The sequence below is a fragment of the Dromaius novaehollandiae genome, chromosome 5, assembly GCF_036370855.1.
Source record: "Dromaius novaehollandiae isolate bDroNov1 chromosome 5, bDroNov1.hap1, whole genome shotgun sequence".
NCBI lineage: Eukaryota > Metazoa > Chordata > Aves > Casuariiformes > Dromaiidae > Dromaius > Dromaius novaehollandiae.
Window position 1 is genome coordinate 60,018,073 of NC_088102.1, and position 27,317 is coordinate 60,045,389.

Genomic DNA, 27,317 nt, shown 5'->3' on the forward strand with positions numbered 1-27,317 from the left:
CACAAGCATTCACATGACCTTATGGTAAACCAGATCAGGAAACAATTTCATAACCAACCAATCAACAAAAGGAGGTTAGTTTTAACCTACGTCAGTTCCTCGATCCCCTTCATTGCACAGCCACAAAAAAAACACTCAAGTTGGCACATGGGAGGGGATGCCACAGAAGTTACCCTCAGAGACTGAGACTCCATCTTTCAGCTAGTTTATAGGACTAACAAAACTACAGCATTAACACTGCTGTATAGATGAAACAATACATTCTCAGTACCACACGGTCAGGGTAGAGAAGGTCGACAGGAAAAGCACATCCAGAAAAGAGTATTCCAAAAAAACACATCCAACATTAAGGGATGGAGCTTCAGAAAACTCACAGTAAACTGAGAAACTCCTTATGCAGCACATTAAAGGAGCCAAAAATTTCACATTGTCAAAGGCCAAATGGAAAAATTCACCCAAGAAAACCTTTGCAGAGAGGTTTAATAAATATAAATACGACAACTTCCCAAGTGACAAATTGTCAGAGGCCAGCAGAGCATTCCCACACACAGTATGTGCTTGCCCTGTTCTCACCCCCCTCTCCAGATGTACATCACTGATCACTGAGTATTGAGCTATTTGGGCCTTTGGTTGCCCATTTTTATGTTAACTAGCAGAGATAAGAGAGTCACTATTCATTAAAAAAAACGCTTCTTCAGTGAAAGATTGAGTTAACTACACAAAATCATAATCTAACATTTCTATTCAGGTGATAAACATTACAAAGGTGTTAGGTAATCGTATCATTGGTGTAATTCAACTTTTCTTTCAAGACCCAGAAGAGTAAGATTTCTGTGGAGCCTTTAGATTGTCTTCTCCAACGAAACCCCCAGAAGGGATACTTTCTTTCGTGGGCAGAGGGAATAGAAATTGCACCCTGATCGATACATGCCAATTAATACAGATGAGTCTGTTGCTGTTATTCAGGAGTGTGCCCTAGGTACGCACCTCTCAGGTTGCGATTTTCAGAGCCAAATAGTAGAGTTGGCAACAGAACTTCTAGTGAGTCAGTGCAGCAAAATTCTCTTGTTGTATTTGAAAACCTTAGTCATAATGTTTTCATCTAAATAAAGAAAAAATGAAAGAGAAAAAAAAAAAACCCTAGAAATTCTTCCCTCCTGATCCAGGACTGTTGTCTACTTGAAAGAGTGGTTACTTAACTCTTTTAAATAACACTAATCTTGCTCAACTTAAATCCCACCATGAAACATTTGACCAACTTTGCAAGAACTTCATATGGTAACATACCCAAGTTTTCTTAAATTCATGCCCATAAGCCAGAGCTTAGGAGCTGCAGGGCTACTCTGCATGGTGGAAAAGCAGAGGAGTTGCAAAGCGGGAGCTTTACACATGCACTTCAGATACACAGCGAACTTTGTAGCTCACCAAGGACACAGGTAGGGGTAATAGTGAATGGATGGAGACACACCACCTACCTCTCACCACGCTTTCTGCATCGCCCCAAAGTCCCAAGGCTTTTGTATATGCAGGGACTCTCCAACTCAAAAATCCTCAGAAGTTTTAACTATTGATAGAAATTGGAGAACGGGACTCCCACTGCAAGAGCAAAGAATTGAGGTCTATCCACAAGGTTATGAACACCCTCTAACATTCTTAACATGCACAGACATCAAGTAAGTAATTCACATTAAGGAAATCTAAGTCGTGTGTGTATACAGGAACACTTCATTTTTTCTTAATTTCCTTCAAAGAGCTAGATTCATTCAGTACCCTGGTAAAAAGTGGCGTTACACAAACATGCCCTGGGCACAGGATTTGTTACAAATCTAAACTATTAAGAGTTATTTCTTTTTCCTCTGTTATCTGATGCTTCATGTATTTCAATAAGTACATCAAAATCCTTGTATATGCCAGGAAATAAATGGCCTGAGTCCTTTGAGAAGAAAGTGTGAAGCTAATGTAGATTACTTATTTATTCCTCTCCTCTTGTAGAGACTGATGTCACAAAAATGGGCGGTAGGTTTCTGCAGATGAAATCCCTGAAAGAAGAAACTGCACATTCTGTCCCATACTCTGTGGTAACGGCTTTGAAGCAATAGATAAAAATGCTTGGGTTGCTTCTTCTCCAAAGGTTACAGTGATGTTAACACCCATGTATGTTGACACTTTTAAAGCTTTGTGAACAAAAGACAAGGAAGATTCTCCTAAACACAGAATTCTCTACAGTGCCTGGATGAGACAACCAAAGAAGAGAAAACTGCTGCAGCTGACTGTGCTGTCTCTAAGTCTTGGCATTCATTATTTAAGTTCAGTGGAAACTGTTCAGCCTTGAAGTAGACTGACTCATCCACTTTAACTTCCAATTTCCTGTAAGCAATCCATTAGTTTTTGGCAAGTTTCATACTGCATAGTACTTCCATCAAAAGGGCAGTTCTCAAACTCTTATGATTTCAACAATGCCTTTTGTAACAGAATTTTAATGAGAACAGAATTTGTAGATACTTATGTCCTTACAAAACTGAATGTGATCCCCACCTGAAGATGTCCAATGCACCATTATCAAGGGCTAATGAGTTATTTTGTTCCTAAATGTTCTTTTCAAATGTAATTGCTGGGTCAAATCCTACCAGGCTACACAATACTCTCCAACTGAGGTAGTGTGCATTTATCAGAGAACAGATGCTGAGTTTCGATGCAGAATGTAAGTTTTATCTGACTAGGAAAATACAAAAATATTTACATACTATCTACACTTCTCCAAAAATCACATTACCTATTCCTGTAGTTCTTTGGGTTTACAGTGGCTGAAGTCAGTCATATGATAAGCAAATGTTAATTTTGTCATTTGCAGCTATGGTTGTTTTTAAACTTACCATTCCCTGCAAATATTTAGTCACCAAGTGGTATCTGAAATATGTCAATAACTCAAAATGGAAAATAACTGTGGTATCTCCAGTGCCACCATTTGGTAACTGTAGATAAATGTTGTCTAGTAAATGGTGACAAGTAAAATTCTTCTTCTTCCATCCCCAGGATATAATTAAGAATGAGAAAAGTGAGTAAAGCATCAGTAGTTACATACATACTCAGGGAACCAAACTTCTTTAAGACGTCTTTCAAAGTACTTAGTAGGATACTAAATCCGTATGTGCCCTAATTGCAGCTGATGCAGTTTTTCCCCCTAAAATTATTTTATTGAATTCTTGCACCTTGCAGAGTGTAGGGCTGGAATCCTGTGTATATCTGCGCTCTACAAATGGCACAGAGAACAACAGCACAGATTTCCTTACCTCAGCATATTGCATCTTGAGCTACACAAGGGAATCATAAGTAGGTTGCAGAGTTTTTCGGGTTCATTCAGTCCCCTACCCTGGTCTCCTGGGACTGTCAGCAAGTGCAGATTATTAACGGAGATTTGCAAGATACTCTTAACTCTTCTTAAGAACTGAACTGACCTCATCCAGGTAATTTTACCTAATTGGTGTAGCCATCAGATGGTAACAAATTTTTGGCCACTGTTGGAAAGTTTAGATCTGATAAATCATAGGCAAGTTACTTGAGGCGCAAAAATGTGTTATGAAATTGAAGAAAGCTCCAGAGTCTTTTGAAAGGCTTATTTTTATGTGTTTAAAAATACACTGTGTTAGACTCCTAGCAGACTGTGGGAAACTAAGCGTATATTCAGGCACCTAAGTCTGATATGTATTTGGGTTTCAAAAGATACCTACCAGCTCTACAGGTACATGCATCTCTGCTGGTGAAGTCCACCAGATTGCTAACTCTCTACTTCTGGATGTGAACACAGCTGCCCAAATCCAGACTCAAGCATAAACCTGACTCATAAAAGATGAATCACATCCTGGCCTCCTTTAACAGACATTTTCAAAAGATGTTTAAGCCTATACGAAACAAATGCAATACCCTCCCTTTATCCAAAATCCCAGTCAGTAGTGCATTCACCAAGAGTATCAGCTTCCCACACACAAATGCTTCTTTAATCTGAGGGAAAACTACCAGCTGCAGGTGAATACTACAATCACCAGCCTATACTGTAGCCTGAAGTGGCGCTGTACTGATCCTTTCTGCCGAACCTGTTTCACTTTGCATAGGATAATTCTATGGGATATTCAACAGAATAGGCAGCAGAACTTATATTTTCCTCTCCAACAAGTGTCTTGAATTCCTAACTGTAGTCATTCCCCATTCTGACCCAAAGATCCAGAATATCCATTTAAATCAAGAGCCCGCTTCCCACCAACTCCAAAGGATCAAGAGATGCCCAGGCTAGACTTTGCACAAGCATTTCCATTGTAAACTAGATACGCAAAGATGGCAACGGACAGATCCACTTCCACTTCACTCTTTCTATTACATTTTCAAGCGTTAACGTAGTATGGGACTATGGTTCAGTCCTTCAGCTCTGTGCACTCTGGCCTGATCCACATATGCACCTCTTTAAGCACATGAATGGTTTCTTGACTTGTCTACTTGACTTGCCTACTTGCATGCTTATTGTTAGCACAGAATTAAGTGGTTTGTCAGATCGATCCCAAGTGCTTAGCATCTGAACAGCATGAATTTTTACTCAGCCGTATAGGAACACTTTCTCCAAAGCTTCCTCTCTCTATCCATGCTAACTGCAACACTCAAGCCTTCTTTCCAGATATAATAAAAACTTATAGACATCCTTATCTCTTTGGGATTTATTTTTGAAAGTGGAGACTAATACTGTGGAATCAAATGAAGCAGAGCTGGTATACTAGTCATCTAGGGGTTAAGCTAATTTGTTGATGCCCTTGCTGTTTCTTGCTGTCTGCCACTATGCATCCACTCTTTAAATTCTGAAAAGAACACTGACCTTTAATCTGTGGCATTAGTTTCTTTGACAAAATGGAAGATTATGTCTTTTTCCCACAAGCCTTCATGCGAAGCTTAGCCAGCTTCCATCTGGTCTGGCTAATTAAATGTAAGTTAACATTAAGTTAAGTGCCAGCTCCAGCCCACAGACCTTCTATTCTGCAACTGCAGATTTATTAATTGGCCAAACTACCCAAGTATTTAATTCCAATTTTTGATTACTTCTATTTTCTTCACTCTCTCATGAAAACAGGGAAATGTTTTTGAAGACATATTTGCATAATTTCAGCTCAAAAATACAAAACACTAAGACATGCTAATAAGGTTCTGAACAGCCATAAAATTGTCAGTTTTTTCCTTCTGTATTTGACATGTTAATAAAGTACCATCAAAACAGTGTGAAGGATCTGCCTATTATGCATGAGATCTGTAATCACTGGAGCTGTATACTTTTAAGCTGGCTGTGACCCACAATCTGGCCCTATATGTCCTAAAACTAGAGCCAGTTATTACATTCCTTATTCAGTCAAAACTTTCTTTGACCTTAACGGGCGTTCTGTCTGAACGAAGAACAAGGGGATTAGATCTAATATTGGAAGATACTACTTGTATTCATGTCCACAGTTAACTTTTGATAAAATTAATTTGGAAAACTGAAAATACACAGAATCTAGAAAGTCAGATTTGTGCTTTTCACTATTCTATTTTTAATATTAGGTAGTTCTTATGCCTCATCTATTTTCTATATTTAGCAACAGATGTTGGAGAGGAAAACTGTAAACTTTTTAAGGCGTCTAAAATAAATAAGGTGGCAAAGTTACAGATTTATGAATTTTAACACTTGCCATTACAACACAAAATATCTAAAGATAGTTATTAAGTAAAACTGCTTAAACCTCTTAACCAAATTCTCCTCCTTTGTGATAGAGGCAAAGCACAGATCGAGAAATTCTATTGTTTTAATTTATTTATTTAATATAATGCCTGCTGCAACAGTACCTAGAGTAAAAAAATTACGTAATGCAAAAAACTTCTTCCTAATTCACACAAAGAAAAAAATTACACAGCAGACCAGCTGTTGTTAAAAAAAAGAGTGAACAGTTCAAGATTACAGTTAAAAGTTCAGTTTCATATAAAAATCTAACTTCTATCAAGATACGCAACAGAGAATTAAAAAATATAACGAAACCTCAACTTCCTACTCTGCATAAGGTCACATGAGCAAATCAACTCACTTTACCTTTTTCTGCTTCAGTTTCTCCATGCGGACAGTAGGGGTACAACATTTTCCCCTTTCTGTCTTCGTTTGAAAGTTCTCAGATGTTTTGAATTGCTCAGATGAAAATTTTCTATGTAAGGGCACATTATTAGCGACTACTATTGTGTTGAAAATAGAAATGACAAACTAAATCACTTTCAGGAGACACTGAAAATAAAAATGCTGTTGTCACAGAGCGCCAGACCAACAACAGTCACAAGTTATTTTTGATTAAGTTTGCTCAGAATATGAGATTTTCCAATCAACTCATTTTGTTCCCCCCAAACCCCTCAGATTTTAATGATGATCTTGAGAAAAACTTTCTCATGAACCTTTGAATCTGTGCTTTATCCTTCTGTCCAGCTTACTTTTATTTCCGCTCCAAAAGTATACACATCAGCTCTGCTTTCTCTGTAGCACACCCTGGCAATGCTGTTCTTTACATGGAGTTACTACCTTTCACTCAGAACAAAAACAACTTAGCTCAGAATGTCTGATAAAATCCCCTGGGGTAAGTCCTTCAAAAATGAAATACACTCGAAATTTACTAGTCCTGCTCTAAAACTGGACACAGCCTTCCTCCAAACACAGCCATGACGATTCAGTTCATATTCAAAATACCAGATCTGCAGCAGAGGGAAATGCTGCGCGCCGGCCCAACATCCTTGTGGTTGATTCCTCTGAACTCCTGGCCCTCACCGCGCTCTCACCAGCTTTCGTCGTCAACTGGAGCCACCTTGTGCCCTGTGGAGCACCTGCACCCTGCTGCCCTTTCAGGAAAATGGTGATTTACAAAGCATGCTGGCATCCTGTGCAGGGGACAGTAACTCCTAGAATAATATTTATGCAGATTCTATACAAACTGTTTCACTTGTGAGTAACAGTTTCAAGTCAGTTAAACAACAAGAAAATAACAAAGATTTAGATCAGCTGGATGCTACTTTTTTTCAATCCAACCCATCAATGCAATGAGTTTTTAAGACAACACAAAGACACTTTAAACACTCATAGTAATAAACAAGAACATCATCACTATTTCCCAGTTTATACCTGTTCTTATCTACATTTCAGAATTATAACAAAGCAGTGACAAGAATCTGAGACCATAAACCACTTTGTTATGTTTTATTTTGCAGTAAGATGGTAAACTGTCATCCTCTATGGTAATGGATTCGAGTGAACAGCATAGGGCCTTAAAATGTTTACAAGTACTGCAGTTCAGATTTGGCCTCTAGCCACAAAATTCAAATCCAGATTTGAGACATCCCCAGAACTCAAGAGTTGAATTTTTTGTTTGGCTCGTTAAAAATAGGGATCACAGGCATCAAATAGATCTGGACATATTTCCAGAGGCTACTGAGGTTGGAAATATTGACTTGGGGCCAAATTTACAGTACTTATGTTCTTTTATTTGTGTTGAGGATATGACGGTCCTGAGCCAATACCTATTTCCTTCCCTTCTAGAAGCAAGGGTCACTTTTTCTATTCCAAGAGGCGGGGACAGATGTGATCACATCTTCTAGTAAAATTAACATACATCATTTAAACACGTGGGACCTGACATTTCTTCTTAAGCCCGAAAGCATAGGCCACAAAAAAACCAAACAATATAGTTGCAACAAAAACTATTTTGGCCTTTTACCATTCTTCTTCTTCATGCACTCCGACGACAAGTTAGGCATATCATCTTTGAATCCAGTACTGCAATACATTATACTGCATTTACTCCGAACACACTGACATGATCATTATCTCCTTTTGTGCCCGACAGCAACTGCAGCTCCTATAATGCCATTATTGTAATTAAGAACAATCTGAACCATTGACAGCATTGCCTCGTTCGCTCTAGAATCCCCTGTACATTAGTGCTCTTCTAAACCAATATTTCACAATTAATAGTTTTCTGCTTTAGAACTGCCTAAGGTTACAAGAAAAAAAAAATTATTAGGCCTCAGCCTAACCTGATGGCCAAAGAAGAAATCTGTTGAGAAAAAAAATAAATGAAAGGCTGTACACTGGCAAACCGTAATGCTTTTCTTTACACACACTGGAAATAGATTCACACCCTGCCAACCTATTCAGGCTGTTGCCCAGGTGAGGAAGCTTATTTTGGCTTGCTTCAAAAGGGCCACCTGTACAGACACAAAAGAAAACATCTCTCTCTTCTTCCACTAAGTGTACCCAAAGTACTTCTCTGTCCAAACTCTCTTTTTCATTAATCCAGCTCACAGTTGGATAAGTAGGGCACAGCAATTTAGACATTCTTGTTTGGGAAATTCTGACCTTAACACCCGTGCTTGCTGCACATATGTGGTCTCTAGGCTGCCTGTACTCTTGTCCATCTGTTTTCAAAGCATGACGCCTGCTTGTTTGCTGAGCCAGGGAGCTGGCTGACCATAGCCCAACAATTGCCTAACACCAAGTCGCAGACTGTAATTCCATGGACACAAGCAACTGAAAGCAAAAGAAGCGCAGACACTACTGGCAGGACAGCACCGACATAGTTACTTGTATCTGTCAGGAGCTAGGGCCAGAACATCCATGGCCAAGCAGTAAGAAGCAACTTGCATTTTTTCTCTGGGGTAAATGAAAGGCTGGAGCATTAAGTCCTAACATAGGAGAAAACAGCAGTAATTTTCTGCACATTATCTGAAGAAATCTATGTTGAAGTCTACTGAACATCACTGATACATGCAGCTCTATACATTTTCAGTAGACATGACACACAGGAAAGCACTATATGAACATAAGCAGAAAAACACGGCTAGCTGAAAAAGCTGATCTCTCCAAAGGAAAATATAGAAAAACATGTACAAAAATATTTGATTTCACAACTCCCTTTCCTCATCCTGTGATTCAAGCATAGTTAACTTCACCTGAATTAAGTGTGTGTTTGTGCACTGGTGCAGTCACCAAAGTCAACAGGCCAGCTCTAATTGAAGCACTTGAAAGTTCTCTTACTGCAGAGGCAGCCAAAGGAGATTCGAGTACTACATGTTACTTCAGTACAAATACCAGAGATGTGGTCACGGATTTTTCTTATTGTGAACACACATTCCCTTAAAAAAAGAAAAAAAAACTATACTAAAGAAACACTCAAACAGTCAGGAAATGATGTTTAGACTACATTTAGGATTTTGGATGCACTTAGAGCTTTGGCAGCATCAGATTGTATTTTCATGGCTAAGGAATCTCTACTGGTCTGGAGATGAACAGCTACTCTTCACTATTCCACTCCATTCAGTCTCCATTCATTTGTCCAGGACATACCTTTTGCGGGAGGGCAGTGGTCACTGACAATTCTTGTGCCCCTCTCCTACCACCCCACTTAAGTCTCTTCTTCCAAATGGAATTTCATAGGCTTCACTATGAACGAAAGTTAAACCTACTCACCACTGGGTTAGCATCACAGACCACTCTACCACTCCAAGCAAAGGGAAGAGGACAGAATCGGCTCTAGGTTAAGCAGAAATCAGAGGGGACAAAAGCCCCTGACCATGGCTACAACTGCCAAGAGTGACTTGCAGAAATATTCCAGGTTATTTGCAAAAATAATTATCTAAGAAAAATGACTAAGGTATTTGTCAACCAAGGTACACTATGTGGTGGTCACTATAAACATCAGTAAGAAGTCGAGAAATGAAAGACTAAAAGAGAAGCAGCATCATTAGCGCATGACCGATGTGGTTTCCTGAATTTTGTATTTAATCCACATCTACAGTAAGAATACTTTCTAAGAACATGTGCAATTATTTCATATGGCAACTACTATAAAACTAAAAGGAAAGCAAAACATTTGGGAGACTGTAGAGCCTTGTTACTTAACCCTGAAATTCTTAAATATTTTGAGTAAGGTCATCGCTTGGTTGAACAGTGGCACAGTCTAGAGCCAGGTGCAGGATTAGTGTGAACAGATGGTGGTTAATCTTCCTAATACAGCTCTGCCAATGCAACTCACTCTTCACCAGTCACATCAGTTATTATTTTTCTCCGGTCCTTGGTTTTCTCTGGCCAGAACATGGGCTGTCAATGGGTAGTGGCATGGTAGGCTAAAGATTCACTTAAGGCTGCTGGTCTGAACTTGCTATTGGTCGAAGACATCTTTTGTTTGTACTTCAGTCTGGTTGCCACAAGTGAACTAACTCACTGGCTCACTTGACACACACACATCCAGTTCCAAGAGGGATAAGGATATTGAAACCAACTAATATTATCTATTAATAAGTACAGGCACACCAAACAGAAAATGTACAACTATACATACAAAGGGCAAGGCTCTGAGTGCCCTTTCACAAAGCTGCACAGTAAAGAGCAGCAGGTTAAAAGGCTTCCACTCCCTTACACAGCTACATAAGGGCTGGCCAGAGTTGTGATCCCTGTACTCAAAAGAGCACAGGAACTACTGTGAGTTGGAAAAGGCACAAGGAGATATACCAAGAGAAAGCTAAGCCTCAGCCCCACCGGAGCCCTGCGTGCAGAAGAGCTGCTTGCAAAATATCCCAAATTCCAGCTCATCCTCTCTCACACAAAATGGTTCCGCACTGCTTCCAGCACAGCACTGAGTGCACCTAGTGCAATATTAACTGTCCTTCCAGGAGTCATCTCCTGGTTTTGGCTGCATTTTAGCTAAGAAAATAAGCCTACCATTAGTGGCACAAGTCAAAAGCAACATGTACTTCAACAGGAACTGGTGTGGGGAGGAAAAGGAAGAGAAGAGATGCAGCAGATGGGAAAGTAGTATTATTTCAGGTACTCCTCAACCACTGCTTCTCTGAAGTTTCACCTTGCAAAAGACCATGCCATTACAACTGCTGAATTCACCTTTAGCAACATCAGCACTTTGCTGAAAAAGGCTGTAAAACTCTATGGATTAAGTTAATAAGCACTTGATCTCAGTCACAGTGAAGTAACAAAAGAACTGGACTGGTCTTATTCTCATCTCAGTGAGAAAGACAGAGAGCCCGATATTAAACTATTTGGTATGCAGGGATGACATGGTGTAATGGCTGCAGAAGGCACTAAAGAAAGAAGATAGGACATAGCCCAGAGATTCTATCTGAGGGAGATTCACAAAAGTTTAGACCTGCACATGTACAGAAAGCTGTCTTTAAGCTGGGGGCTTTTCAAGAAGACTTAAACCCCCACAAAGCATTAATCAATGCAAACTTTTCTCTTGGTCACAGCCTTGGTCTCCTGGTCTTATCTTACCTTCAAGACAGATTTCTTAAATGGCAAGAGAAATGTTGCAGTTCTAAAATTACAGATTTTCGTGACAGTATGCTGATTTTCCTGAGAATGAAAATGAGAACTTCATATTTACTTTCTTCTGACAGCTTCATTTGGTTATATCCATACTAACACTGAAGTCTGGATGCATGTTTTATGAGTCTGATACTATAGATATCATATTTTGAATCAGGAGATGTAAGTGAAAAATTAACATAGAAATAAAGGCACATCAGTCTGAACTGATCTCTAGCTATTCTTTTCTTCTTTCCATGGCTCTGTCCTGTAATTTGGAAGTACTGGAGGCTATCCACCCACTTTTTCAATGTTGATTTTACTTTACCACTTTAATTTTTTCTACTTTTCATCTAGATAATTGATCTATCTAGCCAACTACAGCAGAGACAGAAAGAACTGACAAGGTATGCTGTCACCATGCCTGGCTAGAGGCATGAGTTTGGGGACTGGGCCAGCCCACCATCCCTCAGCTGAGATTCTGAACCTTCAGACATGCGATCCCTTAGACCAGCTCCAGAAGCCTCTTCCCACCTCAACCAGTCCATGATCCTGTGACCCAAGTTTGTCAATCCGTATGACAGCACGGTCCAACTGGCAGCTTGCGGCCCACCACCTCTTCCCCACAGACAGGGAACAGCTGCCACAGCAGCAAGTGATGCCAAACAACCAAGCATCCTATCCACGCCTGCCCACTGCAACCTAAGGCGCTCAGCAGAGAGTGCTGCTTAGGCCATGGCAGAGCCAGGAGCAGGGGGAGCAGCTGCTGCTGAAGAGGGGGGGGCAAAGATGGACACAGCCTGAAGGGCAGACAGCCTCCTGGCCCCTACCCCTACCTCCAGTCCTGTCCCTCCTCCCAGCCCAGCAGCACTGGCCCAGCACTCCCACCAGAGAGCAGCTGCTTTCTGCAGTCTTGCTCCATGTCTCTGCTCCCCTCTCCCCTCCAACTCCCCAGTAGCAGCCGCTCTACTCCATGTGGCAAGGGCACGGAGATGAGAGCAGCAGCTGTTACTTCCTTTAACCTGTTCTATGCACATTTAATTTTATCCTCTATGAAACCTGTAGGCTCAGAGGATTAAGAAATAGCTAAACAGGAAACATACAGGGAAAAAAAAGGCATACTTTCGTAGCAGCTAACTTGGCCACGTAATCTAAGGCCAATTTTGCAAGCTAAATGCAAAGGCAGATCTCAGAGGCTCTATGCCTGCTTGCATGTTTCCAGAGAACAACAGAATTGATGGTCTTACTAGGTCAGAACAGATGATCATCTAAACCCAGGGTCCTGGCCCTCCATCTAAGTCCTGGCCCCCTGACAGTTGCCAGAAATGGATTCTTAGGGATACAAACAGAAAAAAGCAAACATACAGAAATTTTTTCCTTGGTATACCTCCCTAATATTCAGGGATTTCATGAACTGAAAGTTACATGTAGGCCACCATAGCCATTTTTTCTTTCATCTAGAATCCACCCAATCCCATTTATAGTCCCCCTCCCTTTTTTTTTTTTTTTTTTTTTTATTATTATTTCTGGTATCCGAAGCATCCTGTAGCAGCGAGTTCCACATCTTCATTATGCATTGAGTAAGAAAAAGTTCTGTGACACTTCAGTTACTTCAAAAATATCTGGACAGACCTAATGGCTGGGGTGCTCATCTGGAAGGCAGGAGAGTCAGGCTTTATGTCCTCTTCCCACATATGCTTCCTACTGCATGCCTGGGTCCTCCTGCCTCAAGCACAACGACACTGCGTTCTCCTTTGCCTCTTCACTAGCAAAAAAGAGTTTGGTAGTGCTGTGGTTTTTTGCTAATCTCAGTGCAGTCAGCGTGTTTTTCATATCCAACATTTTACAATTCTATGTGATCTAACCCCTTCACAGACTTACATATACGCTAAGAGATATATGCACAAAATAGGCACTATTTGCTCAGTTCTGCCAAGACAGTGTTACCTCAGGATACAGACTGAATAACCTTTCCAGTAAATTGCGTCTGGGACTCAAATTCTTACACATTTGCTCAGGACTTCTGTAGATGACCCAAGCGGACGAAGCCATCTACTCATTGCATGCTCTGCTGGTGTAGTTTTTGGATTAGGTCCTATGTAAATATTTGGTTAGAACAAATTACATTTTTTTATAATTAATAATTTTGGGATTATTTGTGACTCTTAAGGTTCAGAAATGCATTCACAGGTAACACTTTCAAATCTTTCTCTGAACCAACCAGACCTAAAGCCTATGGTGGGGGGGAGAGAGTCACTTGAAACCAGGAACAAAGAGAAAATGCACTAGATGCAACAAAATTCACAATGAGATCACAGCAATGAGTACTGGCAAAACTGAAAGGAACTGAAATGACAAACAATCTTAAAATGTAGGTTATGGTAAGAAAAAAAAACCCAGAAAAATATTTAAGAAATATGGATAAAGAACTCCCAGGTTGTAAGCTATTTGAGGACAGGGGCTCTTCCTACTGAGTGCGAATGTATACTGCCTAATGTAATAAGACCTTGTCCTCTATTTAGCCACATATAAACATAATAATGCTTAACAGTGTCTTACAGATAACAACCAACAACGCTGAGTGGATTCTGCTTACTGCAGAGAGCAGTACTTGTGGGAAAAGGAGGCAGGAAGGCAAGACAGAGGCAGCAGATCCAAAAACTATCAAATGAGAAAGCAGTTACTCTTTCACCCACACAAACCCAATGCAGCAAGGCCTGACAGGTGACAGCAGCTTCAAGCATGTCAGAGTTGTCACTGAGGTATACTGCAACAGCTGGGTTTTCTGTCTACACAGCCAGAAGCATTTCAGAGGCAATTCTTTCTACTGAGCAATCCTTTCAATGGTCAGAGCAGAAAGGCCTCCCCAGATACACCCCAACAATGTGGGTTCAGAAGAGGGAAACAAAACCCCAGTGCTCTCCTCTTTTGTAGTTTCTTTTCTTTCCATACACTGTAGATGTGCTCAGAAAGGCTTGTAACAATGAAATGATAACAAACGAAGCAGGTGATTCTTCCCCCTCTACTATTCTTCTTTTCACTTTCCATGTTCCTTCCACCTAACAGAAGTATTTTATCTACTTTACAGAACTTGCTCCAAGGCAATAATTATTTCAAGGGTGGTACTAATAGCTTTTGTCCAGCATCAGTTACACAGGCAGCTATAATGCCTGTGGCAGTACACCAAGAACATGGGAATATGTAACACGGTTTACAGAGGAAAGAAGAGTATAAGCACATTTCAGTTGCTACACGTTAAGATTGGAGGTAAAGCACGTTATGTCAGACATCAAAAACAACTATTCAGCTATTCTAATGGCACAAGAAGGCCTAGTGTTGATGTACAGATATGCTGTAGTAAAAATGAGAATTCAAAACCACTGATGTAAGAGTGATAATAAAGCCTACCTCAATCCATTTCTTCATAGAAAATGCTGTATGTATCTCTGAAGCACCAGTATGAAACTAGCATACATGGACCCATTTATTTTGTTCGTACTATATGTTATTACCATCGTATTTGCTAATATCCATAAAACAGAGCAGTTCCTCTTTCAACTTCATTTGCATTGTAAATACAGCATCAGGAAACAGCAGCAGTTAAAAAAAAACAAACAAAAAAACAAAACACTTGCAAAACATTTAAGCTAGTCTAGAATCTCTCACATGAGAAACAGACAGATGAGCAAAAGACAAGTCCTACTGTTACAAAAAACATCCCCTTGTATCTACAGTGCAATTCTCTACTTAAAGAGAAGTTGCAGAAACAGGTCCAAAGAAAATAATTCAAGTATCTCAAAATTCAGCAGAACACTCTTCGTATGCTAAGAAATACTTTTCTTTCACACTAAAATGCATATAAGCCAGATCAAGGCATGACCTCTCTTTCAGTGAGTCTCACAACAAGGCATTTTAGCCACTGATTCCTTAAAGAAAATTTTTTTTTATTTAAAACATCTGAAGAGCTCTCATCACCCCATGCTTATTTTTAATTTATAGTAGTTACAATTTTTGTATTATTGTTAGAAATGTGTTAGGCAACAAAATAGAGACAAAGAAATTGAAACAAATTATCAAGAAATAGCAAATCTACAACATCTTGTGCTTTTAACATAACTTTCCCTCAGACACACACAGAAATACAGACTACTGTGACCTCACATACTGAAATGATATAAAACCAAAACATACGAAAGATAAAAAAGAAATATAAGTGGAAACTAGAAGAAAATTCATTCCTTCTCTTGCCCATCAACACCAAATAAGCTAGGAAGAAGAGCACTCAAATTACTGAAATTGATGTCATATCAACTGGAAAACTGACTGAGCCCATACAATGAGCAGTAATTGCTCTCTACCCAATTCATGGGTCCAGGCTGTCTGTTTTCCATCTGTTCCTATGCAATTTAAGCAATTCTGAACTTTGCTCTCTGTTTCTGAATGTGTCACAGATTTATCAGAGTGTCAGGTTCCAACTCCTCCAGTAAGGTAAGCTATTATGAGGAGTGAAATTTGTATGTCTATAATTGCCATGCCAGGAAAATTCAAGGAGGACAATCACACGTGACCTTAATGAACCCACCATGAAAAATTCATAAGATAACATAATACACACCCCCCACCCCCAAGAAGCCATTCTGTTCTCTCCTTGCATGTGTATAAACATAGGCTTAGTACGCAATACGAAGTACTATGAGAAGCTTACAATTTTTTTTTTAATTTATGGTTGGCTTTGGCTAGTAAAATTAGCTTCACTATGGTTCTTACCTCTTGATAGATAAGGATTGGAACCCTTCAAAGGCATATATAGGGTAGCTTAATCTTTGAATACTTCTCAGAAATGAAAGAGACAGAATCTTACAATAAGCTAACTGTTGCATATGATAGTTATTTCACTTGTGAAGAGGCCATCAAATATTCTAGTATTATCTCACCATTTTTGTTGGATAAAAAGCTAATTATAATAATTCGAAACATAGCTAATCATTTGCAGTTTTTGTTCTTAATCGTTGTTCCTTTAACAGAATTTATACACTATTTAAAGTTGCAGCTGTTCGTGCCCTCACGGGAAAGACTAAAGTACAACGCTTGCATCTTTGAATTACACCAAAGACGACGAGATACTGTAAATAGAATCCAGGCCACAACCCTGTGTGACAGAAGATGACCTAAGCAGCTTTGCCTTCCTCACCCCCAAATTTTATATTTCATAAATATTCTCTAATAATTAGTAACAATTTAGTTTGCAAATTAACATACATCTTAATGTATGACTAATCCCTGTTTACACCATGTGCGATATATATCAAGTAATGGTCTTTCAAGTAATTCTCTTTGTTCTCTTCTGATATAGATTATAATAGTTACCATATAAAATATAATAGATATATATTATACAACAGATGATCAACCTTCTCTTTGTTTTGGTAGGGCATGTATTCTCTGCTCTGCCAACAACTTGTACCGTGTTATTAGAGAAATCACTTCACTTCTAGACCGCTCGATATTCTCATCTGTAACATGGATGGAATAATCACCATTGCCAGGAACTTTGAAATTCATAAGGAAGGGCTTGCTATATATAAATGAAAGGTATTACCAAAAATCCATTTTATATTGTATTGTAAAGTACTTTTACTACATGTAAAACTACATAGATTTTACTCTTTAGAAATAATTTGCGCGACTGTACCATCATCACTTCAGAGCTTAATGGCTTTTTATCTGGTAAAGCATTCTGGCACTGGCTCTGTTGTTGTGACGTGTAAAAATACTCTTCTGATAGGGATCAAAATGGCTGTTGATGGCAAAAATACAAAACCTAATATATATAATTATATACTGTCTACAACAGTTGTCTAGATACATAATACAAATAGTATTAAAACATTGTGAGTATGTTCCAAACAACAGATAAACATATTTGCATTATCTAGAAACACCAACTTTTAGACCATATGGTAAAAGGCCAAAGATGACCAGTAAGTTGTTGTCCTCTATGTAACAGCAGAGCATACACCAACTAGAAGAAGGGAAATTTTCAGTTGTTCCTTATTTATCTTAAAAGCACAAGTTCCACTGACTTTCTTGAGCAACAGCTAATGTCTACCACCCAGGTATGCTCCTAAGCTTTTGGTTCCAGGTGTGTAATCAGAACATGCTCTGGTTTAATGCAGGACTAAAACAGAGTGGCTGCAACATCCCCTCTGTTATCCCTGAAGGCATGCAGGTTGGAAAACGCCATAGCGCACACCAGCCAGGCCCATAACACAGTTGATCAGGAGACTAGGATGACAGAGGCATCTTCTGCATAGTCTACATTCATCTAAAAGAGCAATACCTGTTCCACCACCTATACATTAATGGTAATAAACTGGAATAAGCAGAGTTGTTGACTCATGAAGAAATACTGACATAGCTGAAATCCAGTATGTAGATTTACTCTACTAGCATATTAAAATCACAAAGCACAAGACTAATGGAACAAGACTTGTTCCATTGCCTATACATTAAAAACAACAATAAACTGGAATAAGCAGAATTGCTGACTCATGAAGAAATACTGACATAACCGAAATGCGGTATGTGGACTAGCATACTGAAATTAGAAAACACAAGGCTAGGTAGATAAAAAGGGGAAATACATGACCTATGCAGCAAAAATACCATTATTTCTAAAAAGTTACTAACAATTTCTAGTATTTAGGGACCTTAAATAACTAGAGATCAATGTTCACATTTGTAATGGGGTAGACATCCACATTCAAAATGAGGTAGATATCCATAACAGACTGACTAGATTAGAGAACAGGTCCAGACGCTCTGGAAAAAAATGTGAAGAAAGAGAAAAGGTGCCATCCAAGAGTACCTCATTCTAGATTACAAAAGTTGAAGGTCTAAATATGACCAATAATAAAAAAAAATTTTCAAATCCCTATGAAAAATACTTCAACTTTTTCTAATGTATTATGTGTGTTAACAGTTGAATAACCATGTGCACTCCTATCACTGAGACATTTCTCTGTAGTAACCCTGCCATTAGAAAGGTCTTTCAAAGCAGGAAAATCAAAGAACAGAGGCTAGACCCACAAGCAATCCGATCTCCTATATGAAGTCTGTAGGTTGACTTCAAATATGCCTGGAGTCCTACAAACTCTGACAGCACAACTTAAGATGGAAGCCATATGTATCACAGCCTGCAAGAAACAGGGCAGCTCATGAATAGTATGCAGACCCACATTCATTTGTAGGAGAGAAGAGATTAGGAGATGTGAAGAGGACAGGGTTCAAGAGTAAGAAATTCCTGGCTTTAAGGCCATTACCATTTGAATCTGCGCTCAAAAAAGAATCGATCTCACTAGTATATATGCTTCCAATGCAAAAAAAGAGACGAGTAAATAAAAGATAGAGTCTTTAAGGAACCTGAATGAATACTGGAATCTTCCAAGATCTTTCCAAGAAGGATGCTATGGAGAAATCAATGAAATATTTCTTCTCCATCAGGAAATACTATAAAATACTCAAAGTAAAAAATAAAAATAAAAAAAATCTCCAAACCGGTTATTTTTTAATAAGCTTTAGGAAATTGGGAAACACAAAGGACAACGACAACATCAATGTTGTTCCAAAATGTTAAAAGGGTAAATATTAACTTGACGAGATAATGAAACGGCAGGTGTAGATTTTAATAAATTTAATATAGGTACAGAATTAATGACAAAAACTATGATTTCATGGAATGCTTTTTTTTTTAAATAAAATTACAAGATTGTGGATAAAAGTAACTGTGCTGTCTGTGACAGACTCCTGGGGATTTTTGACATAACACTGTATGTCATTGATAAAAATAGCGTCTGATACTAATACTGGACATACTAGATCTACAACAAATAGGCTAAGTTAAAGGTCTCAAAACATAACTACAATACAGACTCATCACAGAAAATTGTTTCTAGTCCATTGCTGCTAACATTCATCAATGCTCTTACGTAAATAACATAAGGAAGTGGATCCCTAATAAAGTTTACCACTATTTACTGTTTCATAAACTCCTAGGCCATCTCCAATGAACAACAGAAGCTGAATAATGCGAGCACAATCACACATGTGTTTAATAGAAAAACAAGATGTGCATCTCAGAAAGAATATATGTGATAGCTTTGGTGAGGGGTACATCTTCAAAGTAAGGTGTTACCATCCTTGTCCACAGCATTGGTGCTATTCTGAAATACTGTGCCCAGTTTCACTGTCCACATATGTATCAGAAACCAGGGTTTGTTGAGTGCAACTCCCTTTTTCTCACTTAATAATAATAAACATTACTTGAAAAAATTGTTTTGAAGTGGATGCTACTCTAGCTTCACTTGCGTCATATTTAAATTAACATCAGCTGCAAAAATGATGGGTGAGTGAGGTTAAATTCCAACCCTCTGTCTCATGGGATTTTAAATAGGCAAATTCAGTAGGGGCTGAATATTAATTCACATGTACGGACAAAGACATAGACCTTTGTACATGCTCAGTATTCTTCAAAGGACTACTGCCATGAGGCAAAGGTTTTCAGCTTAGTCTAAGAATAATTGGGTTAAAATTTAAACCTTTAAAGAGTAAATATAATTAGACCATTCTCTCAGAGCGACATGTTGACAGCATGTCGTACACCAATATATATCAACACACTGCAAGTCAAAAAGATATAAGCATCTTTAGCTTCAGGGTTTTTTTTCTTTTTTGCACCACAACTTTAAAAAGTAGATAATCTCGAGCAGGCCCCGAGGCATGGAAGACGCATGGGGCGCACACGTCCACCCAGCCAGAGAGGACCTCTCCTCGCCCGGCTTCGGCGAGCCGCAGGACACCACGGCGCGCCTGGCGGGGCCCGCGGCACTCGCACCGCCGCCGCCGACCCGCAGCGGCTTTTGAGGCGCTGCCTCTCCATTGCGGCGTCCCACTTTTGTTCCCAGCGCACCCCGGCACCCAGACCCCTGCCCGGCTCGCGCCCCGGGCCCGGCGACGCCCGCCCCGCCCGCAGGGCACCGCGCTCAGGCCGCCGGGCCGCGCCAGGCCGAGCCGCGCCGGCCGCGACTTTCCGGGCCGCGCCCGCCGCACCCCCGCGGCCCGCGGCGCGGCGGCTGGCGGCGGCGCGGCGGGGGAGAGGCGGCGCTCGGCCCCCGTGTTTCCCTGCCGTGAGGCGCGGGCAGGGCGAGCGGCGCCGCCGGCCGCCGGGCCCCGCACCCGGCCCCGGCGAAGCCGGGGGCAAGGCAGCGCGCTCCTCCCTCGCTGCTCGCCTGCCCACCCCACACATCCTCCCCCAGTCAGCCCCTTCCTCCCGCTCCCCAGAGCCTTTTCCTCTCCCCCAGTCTCCTCCTCCCCCCCCCCCCATTTTAAGGTAACTCCCAGGAAACGTGCAAACCTGTAATTTTTACCTTCTTTGGCTTTTTTCCTCCTTGCCAGCGTGCCGCCAAGTTTGCCCAGGAAGGAGTCATCTTTCTTTCTGGACGGGGGCGATTTGGGGGTGGGGGATTTGGGGGAAGACGGGGACTTCTGGGGGGAGGTTGCCATGGTGGTCCCAGCACCGCCGCCGCTCAGGGATGAAGGGAGACAGGTTTGAAGCCCAGGCGAAGCGGGAGGCTGGTCCCGGCTCTAAACGGAAGCGGAATTATTTCAGGCATTTGAGGCAGCTCCTGCTCCGCTCTCTCCCGCTCTCCCTCTCCTTCCCTCCCTCCTGCCCGCCCTCCCGCTCGCTCCGCGCCCGCCGGGGAGGGCCGCGCTGCCCTCGCCTCGCCCGGCCCGCGCCGTTTACCTCAACGGCTCCCACTGCCCAACGGCTCCCGCAGCCCGCCCGCGCCGTTTACCCCAACGGCTCCCACTGCCCGCTCGCGCCATTTACCCCAACGGCTCCCCCTGCCTGCTCGCGCCGTTTACCCCAACGGCTCCCACCGTCCAACGGCTCCCCCTGCCTGCTCGCGCCGTTTACCCCAACGGCTCCCCCTGCCTGCTCGCGCCGTTTACCCCAACGGCTCCCACCGTCCAACGGCTCCCCCTGCCTGCTCGCGCCGTTTACCCCAACGGCTCCCACCGTCCAACGGCTCCCCCTGCCTGCTCGCGCCGTTTACCCCAACGGCTCCCCCTGCCTGCTCGCGCCGTTTACCCCAACGGCTCCCACCGTCCAACGGCTCCCCCTGCCCGCTCGCGCCGTTTACCCCAACGGCTCCCGCAATCCCTCCGAGCCGTTTACCCCAACAGCCCCTCCCACCCCCAGATCACAACAGCCCCCGCAGCCCAACGACCCCCCTGCTCCCCCCCCACACAGCCCAACGGCCCCCACAGCCCTCTGGTCTCCCCTGGCCCCCCACAGCCCAACGGCCCCCCAGCCCTGTAGTCCCCCCACCACCCCACAGCCCAACGGCCCCCCAGCGCTGTTGTCCCCCCACCACCCCACAGCCCAACCCGAGCCTGCTCTGCTCAAGGCTGCTCAGGGCTTTCCGCCAGGGGCCACATTTTGGCTACCTGGCAGTCTGGGCTGCCTCAGGCACTGGAGGAAGGATTTCTCTGTCAGGGGAAAGCTGCACCGTCGTCATCCCCCCTCCTCCCCCACGGTTAAACATAGCCTCATTCAGGCAAAGTCACCCCCCCCCCCCCCGCCCCCCGGGGCTGCTCCACAAGCTCCCCTGCCCAGTGAGGCAGGGGGGAGCCGGACTGGGCACAAGGAGGGCAGCCAAGGAGGGCTGTAAAGCTGCCTCCCCACCCGGCTCGGCCCGGGGCAGCCAGAGGGACCTCGGTGCTCGGGGGCAGCACAAGGGTGGTGCTGGGCCCATCCGACTCGCGCTGCGGACATACTCGCCCTAGGCTGTCATATACCCGACCGCACGCACAAGCCTCAGGGGCCAAAAGTTAAATGTGGGTCTAGAGAGGCAGGCCCAGGGCTCACATGTCTTGAATTTCTCAGTAAATATTCCTAGATGACCACTCTGGAAGGAGTTGTCACATCTGCAGGCAGATATTTCTACACTGTATGATCAACACCGTCAGAATGGAAAGAATTAATCCATTAATAAACTGTCACTAAATAATTTTAAGCGGGTTCGAGTGCAAGTTACCACATACACTTCAGCCTTGAGTAAATTCTGCGAAGCAGGTTGTCTCTGTAAGGTTTCCATTACATCTGTCATCAGAGGTAGGCATCATGTTTCTGCGAAAGAAACCTACTGTTTTAGTCAAACCTTTATAAAAAAAAAAGTGAAAGAAAGGTTAGTTTGCATGAGAAACTATTGCCTGTTCCAATCTTCTGTTGATCTGCAGATGAGTAGTTTAAGAGAAAAGTACATTTAAAAGAGGTAACTTGCTGTGACTGGTACTTGGTTCAGGAGACACCTAGGACTAGAACAGCATTAATGTCGTGTGGATGTACTACTTTCACTTCCCATTTAATCACTCGATTAACAATTTAGGCAAAAAGCCACACACACTTCATGCAAATATCTAGCTATCCATTAGACATAATAAGAGAAATGAAATTACCATGAGGATATTTCTAAATCAGCTAATAATTGTTGTTTTTACAAGCCAGTAACAATGGTTATCTGATGAGGGATAGACATCAATGAGTATTTGTTGTATGCAGTTAGTATATGCCCTAGAGAATAATTTTATTCACCCATACCATCATTATTTAAAAACAGGAATGAACCCAAGGCAGTGAGAGAATCTCACATTTCCTTAGGTTTGCCATCTCTGGCTTCTAACACTGATTGTGTGTTTGGATTTTGTCTGCAGAATCTTCATAATTTCACACATTACTCTCTTGAGAAGTGCTATTCATGCACTGTCTGGATTAGGATATGAACAGTTCTGAACAGTTTTCTAAAAATAATGAAAGATAATTTTAAAAGAAAGCAAAATAATCATGTCAAGTCCTTTCTATATATACATGTGAATCTGCAGCATTTATAAATAGAGCAATGACACAACTTTGGACCCAGATGACTACACACGGATGTCAATTTAGGATTTTGTGGTGACAGCAGAGAAGAAAGCATTTTAGCAAACAAGTTTGCTTGCTTTTGTGCCATTAAGTCTTGTATAAAATGCAAAAAGAACAAACTAGATATTTCGCAGACAGTTATGTGCACTGGGTAATACAGTATGGGAAAATCAGAACTCAGCATGCATTTGCCAGGTCACACACCAAATAACTTAAAAGTCCTAGTATCTTTTGTCAATTTTGTTTCATACTTTTTTTTATATTCAGCATATATAAATTAGATATCAAATGTAATATTACTTATTTAATACCCTCATGAGCTATGGGTAAGGGTTTAACATCACAAGGAGAGAATATATTTTAAAGGAAACTCAATGTGCATTTTAAAAATAACTTAATTTGATTTGGGAACAGAAATACTGCAATGCCTTGAGTAGTTAAGCTAAGAGGTCACTGCAACAGACAGACTTAAGTTTGCTGTGTTCTTTATGGGCTTCTTTCTGAATTTATTTGCAGTTCTCTTAGGTATAACGTTATTGCAGGATTTTTCCACTTGTGATGATTCTCTTTGAGAATAGTAACGACATTTTTTTTCCTGTATCTTAAATTTACAACTACATACGCTACTTTTTTCTTTTGATCTAGGAATATATATGCACATGACCTTAAATTAATATTGCATTCAGCACAAAAGGCCATATAGGTACACACAAAGTCTAAATTATGGTGGATGTACAAATGTTGATTTTAAATACCAAGTTCCTATTTATATAATATTTCAACCACAAATAAAAGCTGCAGTAACGTAAATTTGGTGGAGATTTTTGTGTGGCTAGGTTTTTGCTCTGCTTTACATTTAATAACTGAATACTTTCACGATCATGCTCTGTGATCCCGTGCACCAGACACAATAGTCAGCAGGTTGTCATTCAGGCTGGCCTCACTGCATCTGGCATATAGAAATCTGGAGCAGACGATCAGAGCTCTCACCATGCTCTCTGTCAGCATTTTGTTCCTGCAGATGATCCAACCAGTAGCTCAAATTAGTTGTATCCTGATCACATACATACTTTTGCCAGTCAATAAAGAAGGCTAAACCATATACTTCAAATGCATTCTTACTCACCTTCATATCCGTCTGTGCACGCCTGTTTTTTATTTCTTTTACTACAGAACTCAGAGTGATCATGAATAGAATATTACTTCCTGAATGAGGTGGAAGAGGCAGAATACATAATATACCAGTCATGGTCTAGGCTAATAAAAATGAGCACTGCAGCAGCTGAAAGAATACCATATACTTATAGTCTGAGATAGCTGACTCATGGGAGACAGGTCAGCCCTGATGTCGTATCTGGTTTTCAAAGTATTTCTTCTGTTATTACACAAGTTTAAGCCAAGCTGGTTAAGGCCATGCAATAAGTTATTGATTCTTCTTGATCTGGAGTTCAACATTTTTCTCCAAAGTACACCTCTGCTCTAGCAGTTTGAACCTTTGGTCGTTTAAACAGTAACAGTGGAATTTTCAAAAATACTCTATTACTCTACTGCTATTGCTGTAATTGCGTACAGTAAGACTCTTCACTGACTTCGGAAAGAACAGAATTAGACCAAAGTCTACCCTTTACATTTTTCTAAATGTTTGCAGTCAACCATCTTCTGACCTGCCAATTCCATGTAGTTAACTGTTGAACATTCACATCCCTATCCCCCAGACTAATAGTTAACAGCACATTAAAAGAGGATACTTACAGAAAAAGGAATTTCCTCACAGGCTACTTTGTGGCTGTTTAATATCTATTTTTGATTGGGATTCAAAAGAGAGAGGCTATTAAGATTTAGGACACTGGTAAATAAGAGCTTTGGTATGCTTTTCCCTTTCCCATGTACCCAGCCAGAGGTTTGGCAATAAGCAATTGAGGCAAGTACAAAGGCTCCTTGCTCTTGCTCCTCCCAAAAACTCTCTTTTACAGCACTGGCAACTCACACTGCCCAGTGCAGTGCCACAAGCTTTCCTCTGCTTTCTCATATCTGTCAGACACAGTAGCACCAGCCCCATCTGTCATCCAGGGAGCAGCTGTCTGTGCTCCACTGGGTGGCTGAGCAATATTACCTGCTCACCTGCATCCCACTGAAAGACAACACCCCAGCATCTCTGTGATTTCTTTTCCTGAGAGCACCGAAAGGTCTCTGGAAGTAACAGCTCTCACAGGACCCGGATGCGTGTATCCATGAACCAGACATGCCAAGTACCTGTACCCCTCTGGGGACCCAACACCTTGCAGCCTCCTCTGGTGGCACCCCCAGAAGTTGAGAGGCATGAGCTATCTTCAGGCTTGTACTTCAAGAAAGTGTTTTTGGATTTCACCATGAAGCCCCGCTCTTCTTGGCACGGCTATGTGCGGTGGCCACTTCTGTACCATGCTGGGAGAGGCCGTGCCAGGAGCAGACCATAGCATAGTGTATTGCCTGGCTGGTGGTCTGCACAGCCACATCTCCTGTCCCATACCAACACAAGGCTGGTTACTTAGCCCATAGGACCTTGCTGCATATGATTTCAGCCCCTATAAAGCAGGCTCAGGGTTGACTGATCATCCCAGTGGGGGCTACATTATAACAGCAGAAAGTATTGCTATCGGGTAGCAGGGCTCCAAATTTTCATAGCCACCATCATCTAAAACTCACACTGGAAGATAAGTTTGTTTCCAGTGTGCAAAGTGTGTTTAAGATTAAACATGCTTATGCTTGAGTTTAAAACTGAGCTATGATTTCCAAATAACTTGTATCTTCTTTGGGGTAAGAATCTTCTACTAGAAAAAAATAAATAGTATAATAAATAATAAATATATTCTTCATTAATATAGAGTTTCATAGAAGTATTAGAGTATCTCCAACCAGATGCTTCAAAAGTACAATATGTTTTTATATTGCACATTAGGGCCCCGAAAAGTTTAGGCAAAGACTCAGTGAAGAAAACTGTAGGTGAAAGACAAAAGATGACATAGTATATATACAGATCACAGAGAGAGATCAGTTATTTGGAAAGTTTCAATGGGAGGAAAGTGGTTTTGAAATTTTTCATTGAGACAAGAACATCAACATGGCATTTACTGCTTCTGGTAGTAAGTAATTCTGCCAATCAGTTTTTATAAATACTAGGCCAGGTTTACATGAATTTACATCTGGACTTGTTGAGATAGTTTTAGAAAAATTAGGATCATGTTTATTTCTTAATAAGCTTTTGCATTTGCAAGAAATGCCCTTCTCTTGTACATCTGTATATCGTGACTATTCTAGCCAGTGCCTTGCTGGCACACAGGGCCATGAAATCTCTTGCCATAGTTCATCAGAATCAGCAGAAGAAACCACGTGAGAAAAAGACAAGTTGTTCGTAAATATTAGGCAAACAGATGTAGATGAAATCCAATGAATACATTACTCATCACAAGGTATTTGTCAGGCATCTCCAGATTCAGGAGATACCATGACTGCCATTAAGATTGCAGTGACAGTATTCACATACTAATATGGCAAACCCACCGCGCCATACTATGCAAATAACTGTATAGTCCCTCAAAAATTCAGCAAACAGCTTTAGATCTCAACAGTAGCAAGGGCTTAAAAGATAGACAGAATGTCCAATCTGCTAAGCCACATCCTGTTACATGCTTAAGCAGGAAAAAAAACAGAGTATATCTTTTTGGAAGGAAACTGCTAAACTAAAATCAAATTTAGTTGAAATCACATATGCTGCCTGCATTAGGTTTGACAACAGTGGTTGCAGGACATAAGTCTGTTAAGTTTGTTGCATGCACCGAGAGAAATCTGGCCAAATACCCTTAAAATCAGTGAGGTGTTCTGTTACCTTGGGGGCAAATGGACTGATCTTAAGACACATGATGGCTTACAAAATCTTTTTCTTGAACTTGTTATCCAATTGGCTTTCTTTAGAGCCATGATCTTTCAGAGGGAGTCAGA

At 41.3% G+C, this 27,317-nt stretch overlaps 1 protein-coding gene across 1 annotated transcript in view; it reads right to left on the reverse strand.

The window, feature by feature from the left end:
- The window catches only part of PARVA (parvin alpha), a 69,477-nt gene extending 48,301 nt beyond the window's left edge, over positions 1-21,176 (reverse strand). Inside the window, exons 1-2 of the mRNA XM_064512982.1 lie at positions 21,159-21,176; positions 20,782-20,998 (exon numbers count right to left, since the gene is read on the reverse strand). Of these exons, the coding sequence (XP_064369052.1) occupies positions 20,782-20,917 (136 nt within the window). The 5' untranslated portion in view covers positions 20,918-20,998; positions 21,159-21,176. The remainder of the gene's footprint in view (positions 1-20,781; positions 20,999-21,158) is intronic.
- Positions 21,177-27,317: the final 6,141 nt, after the last annotated feature.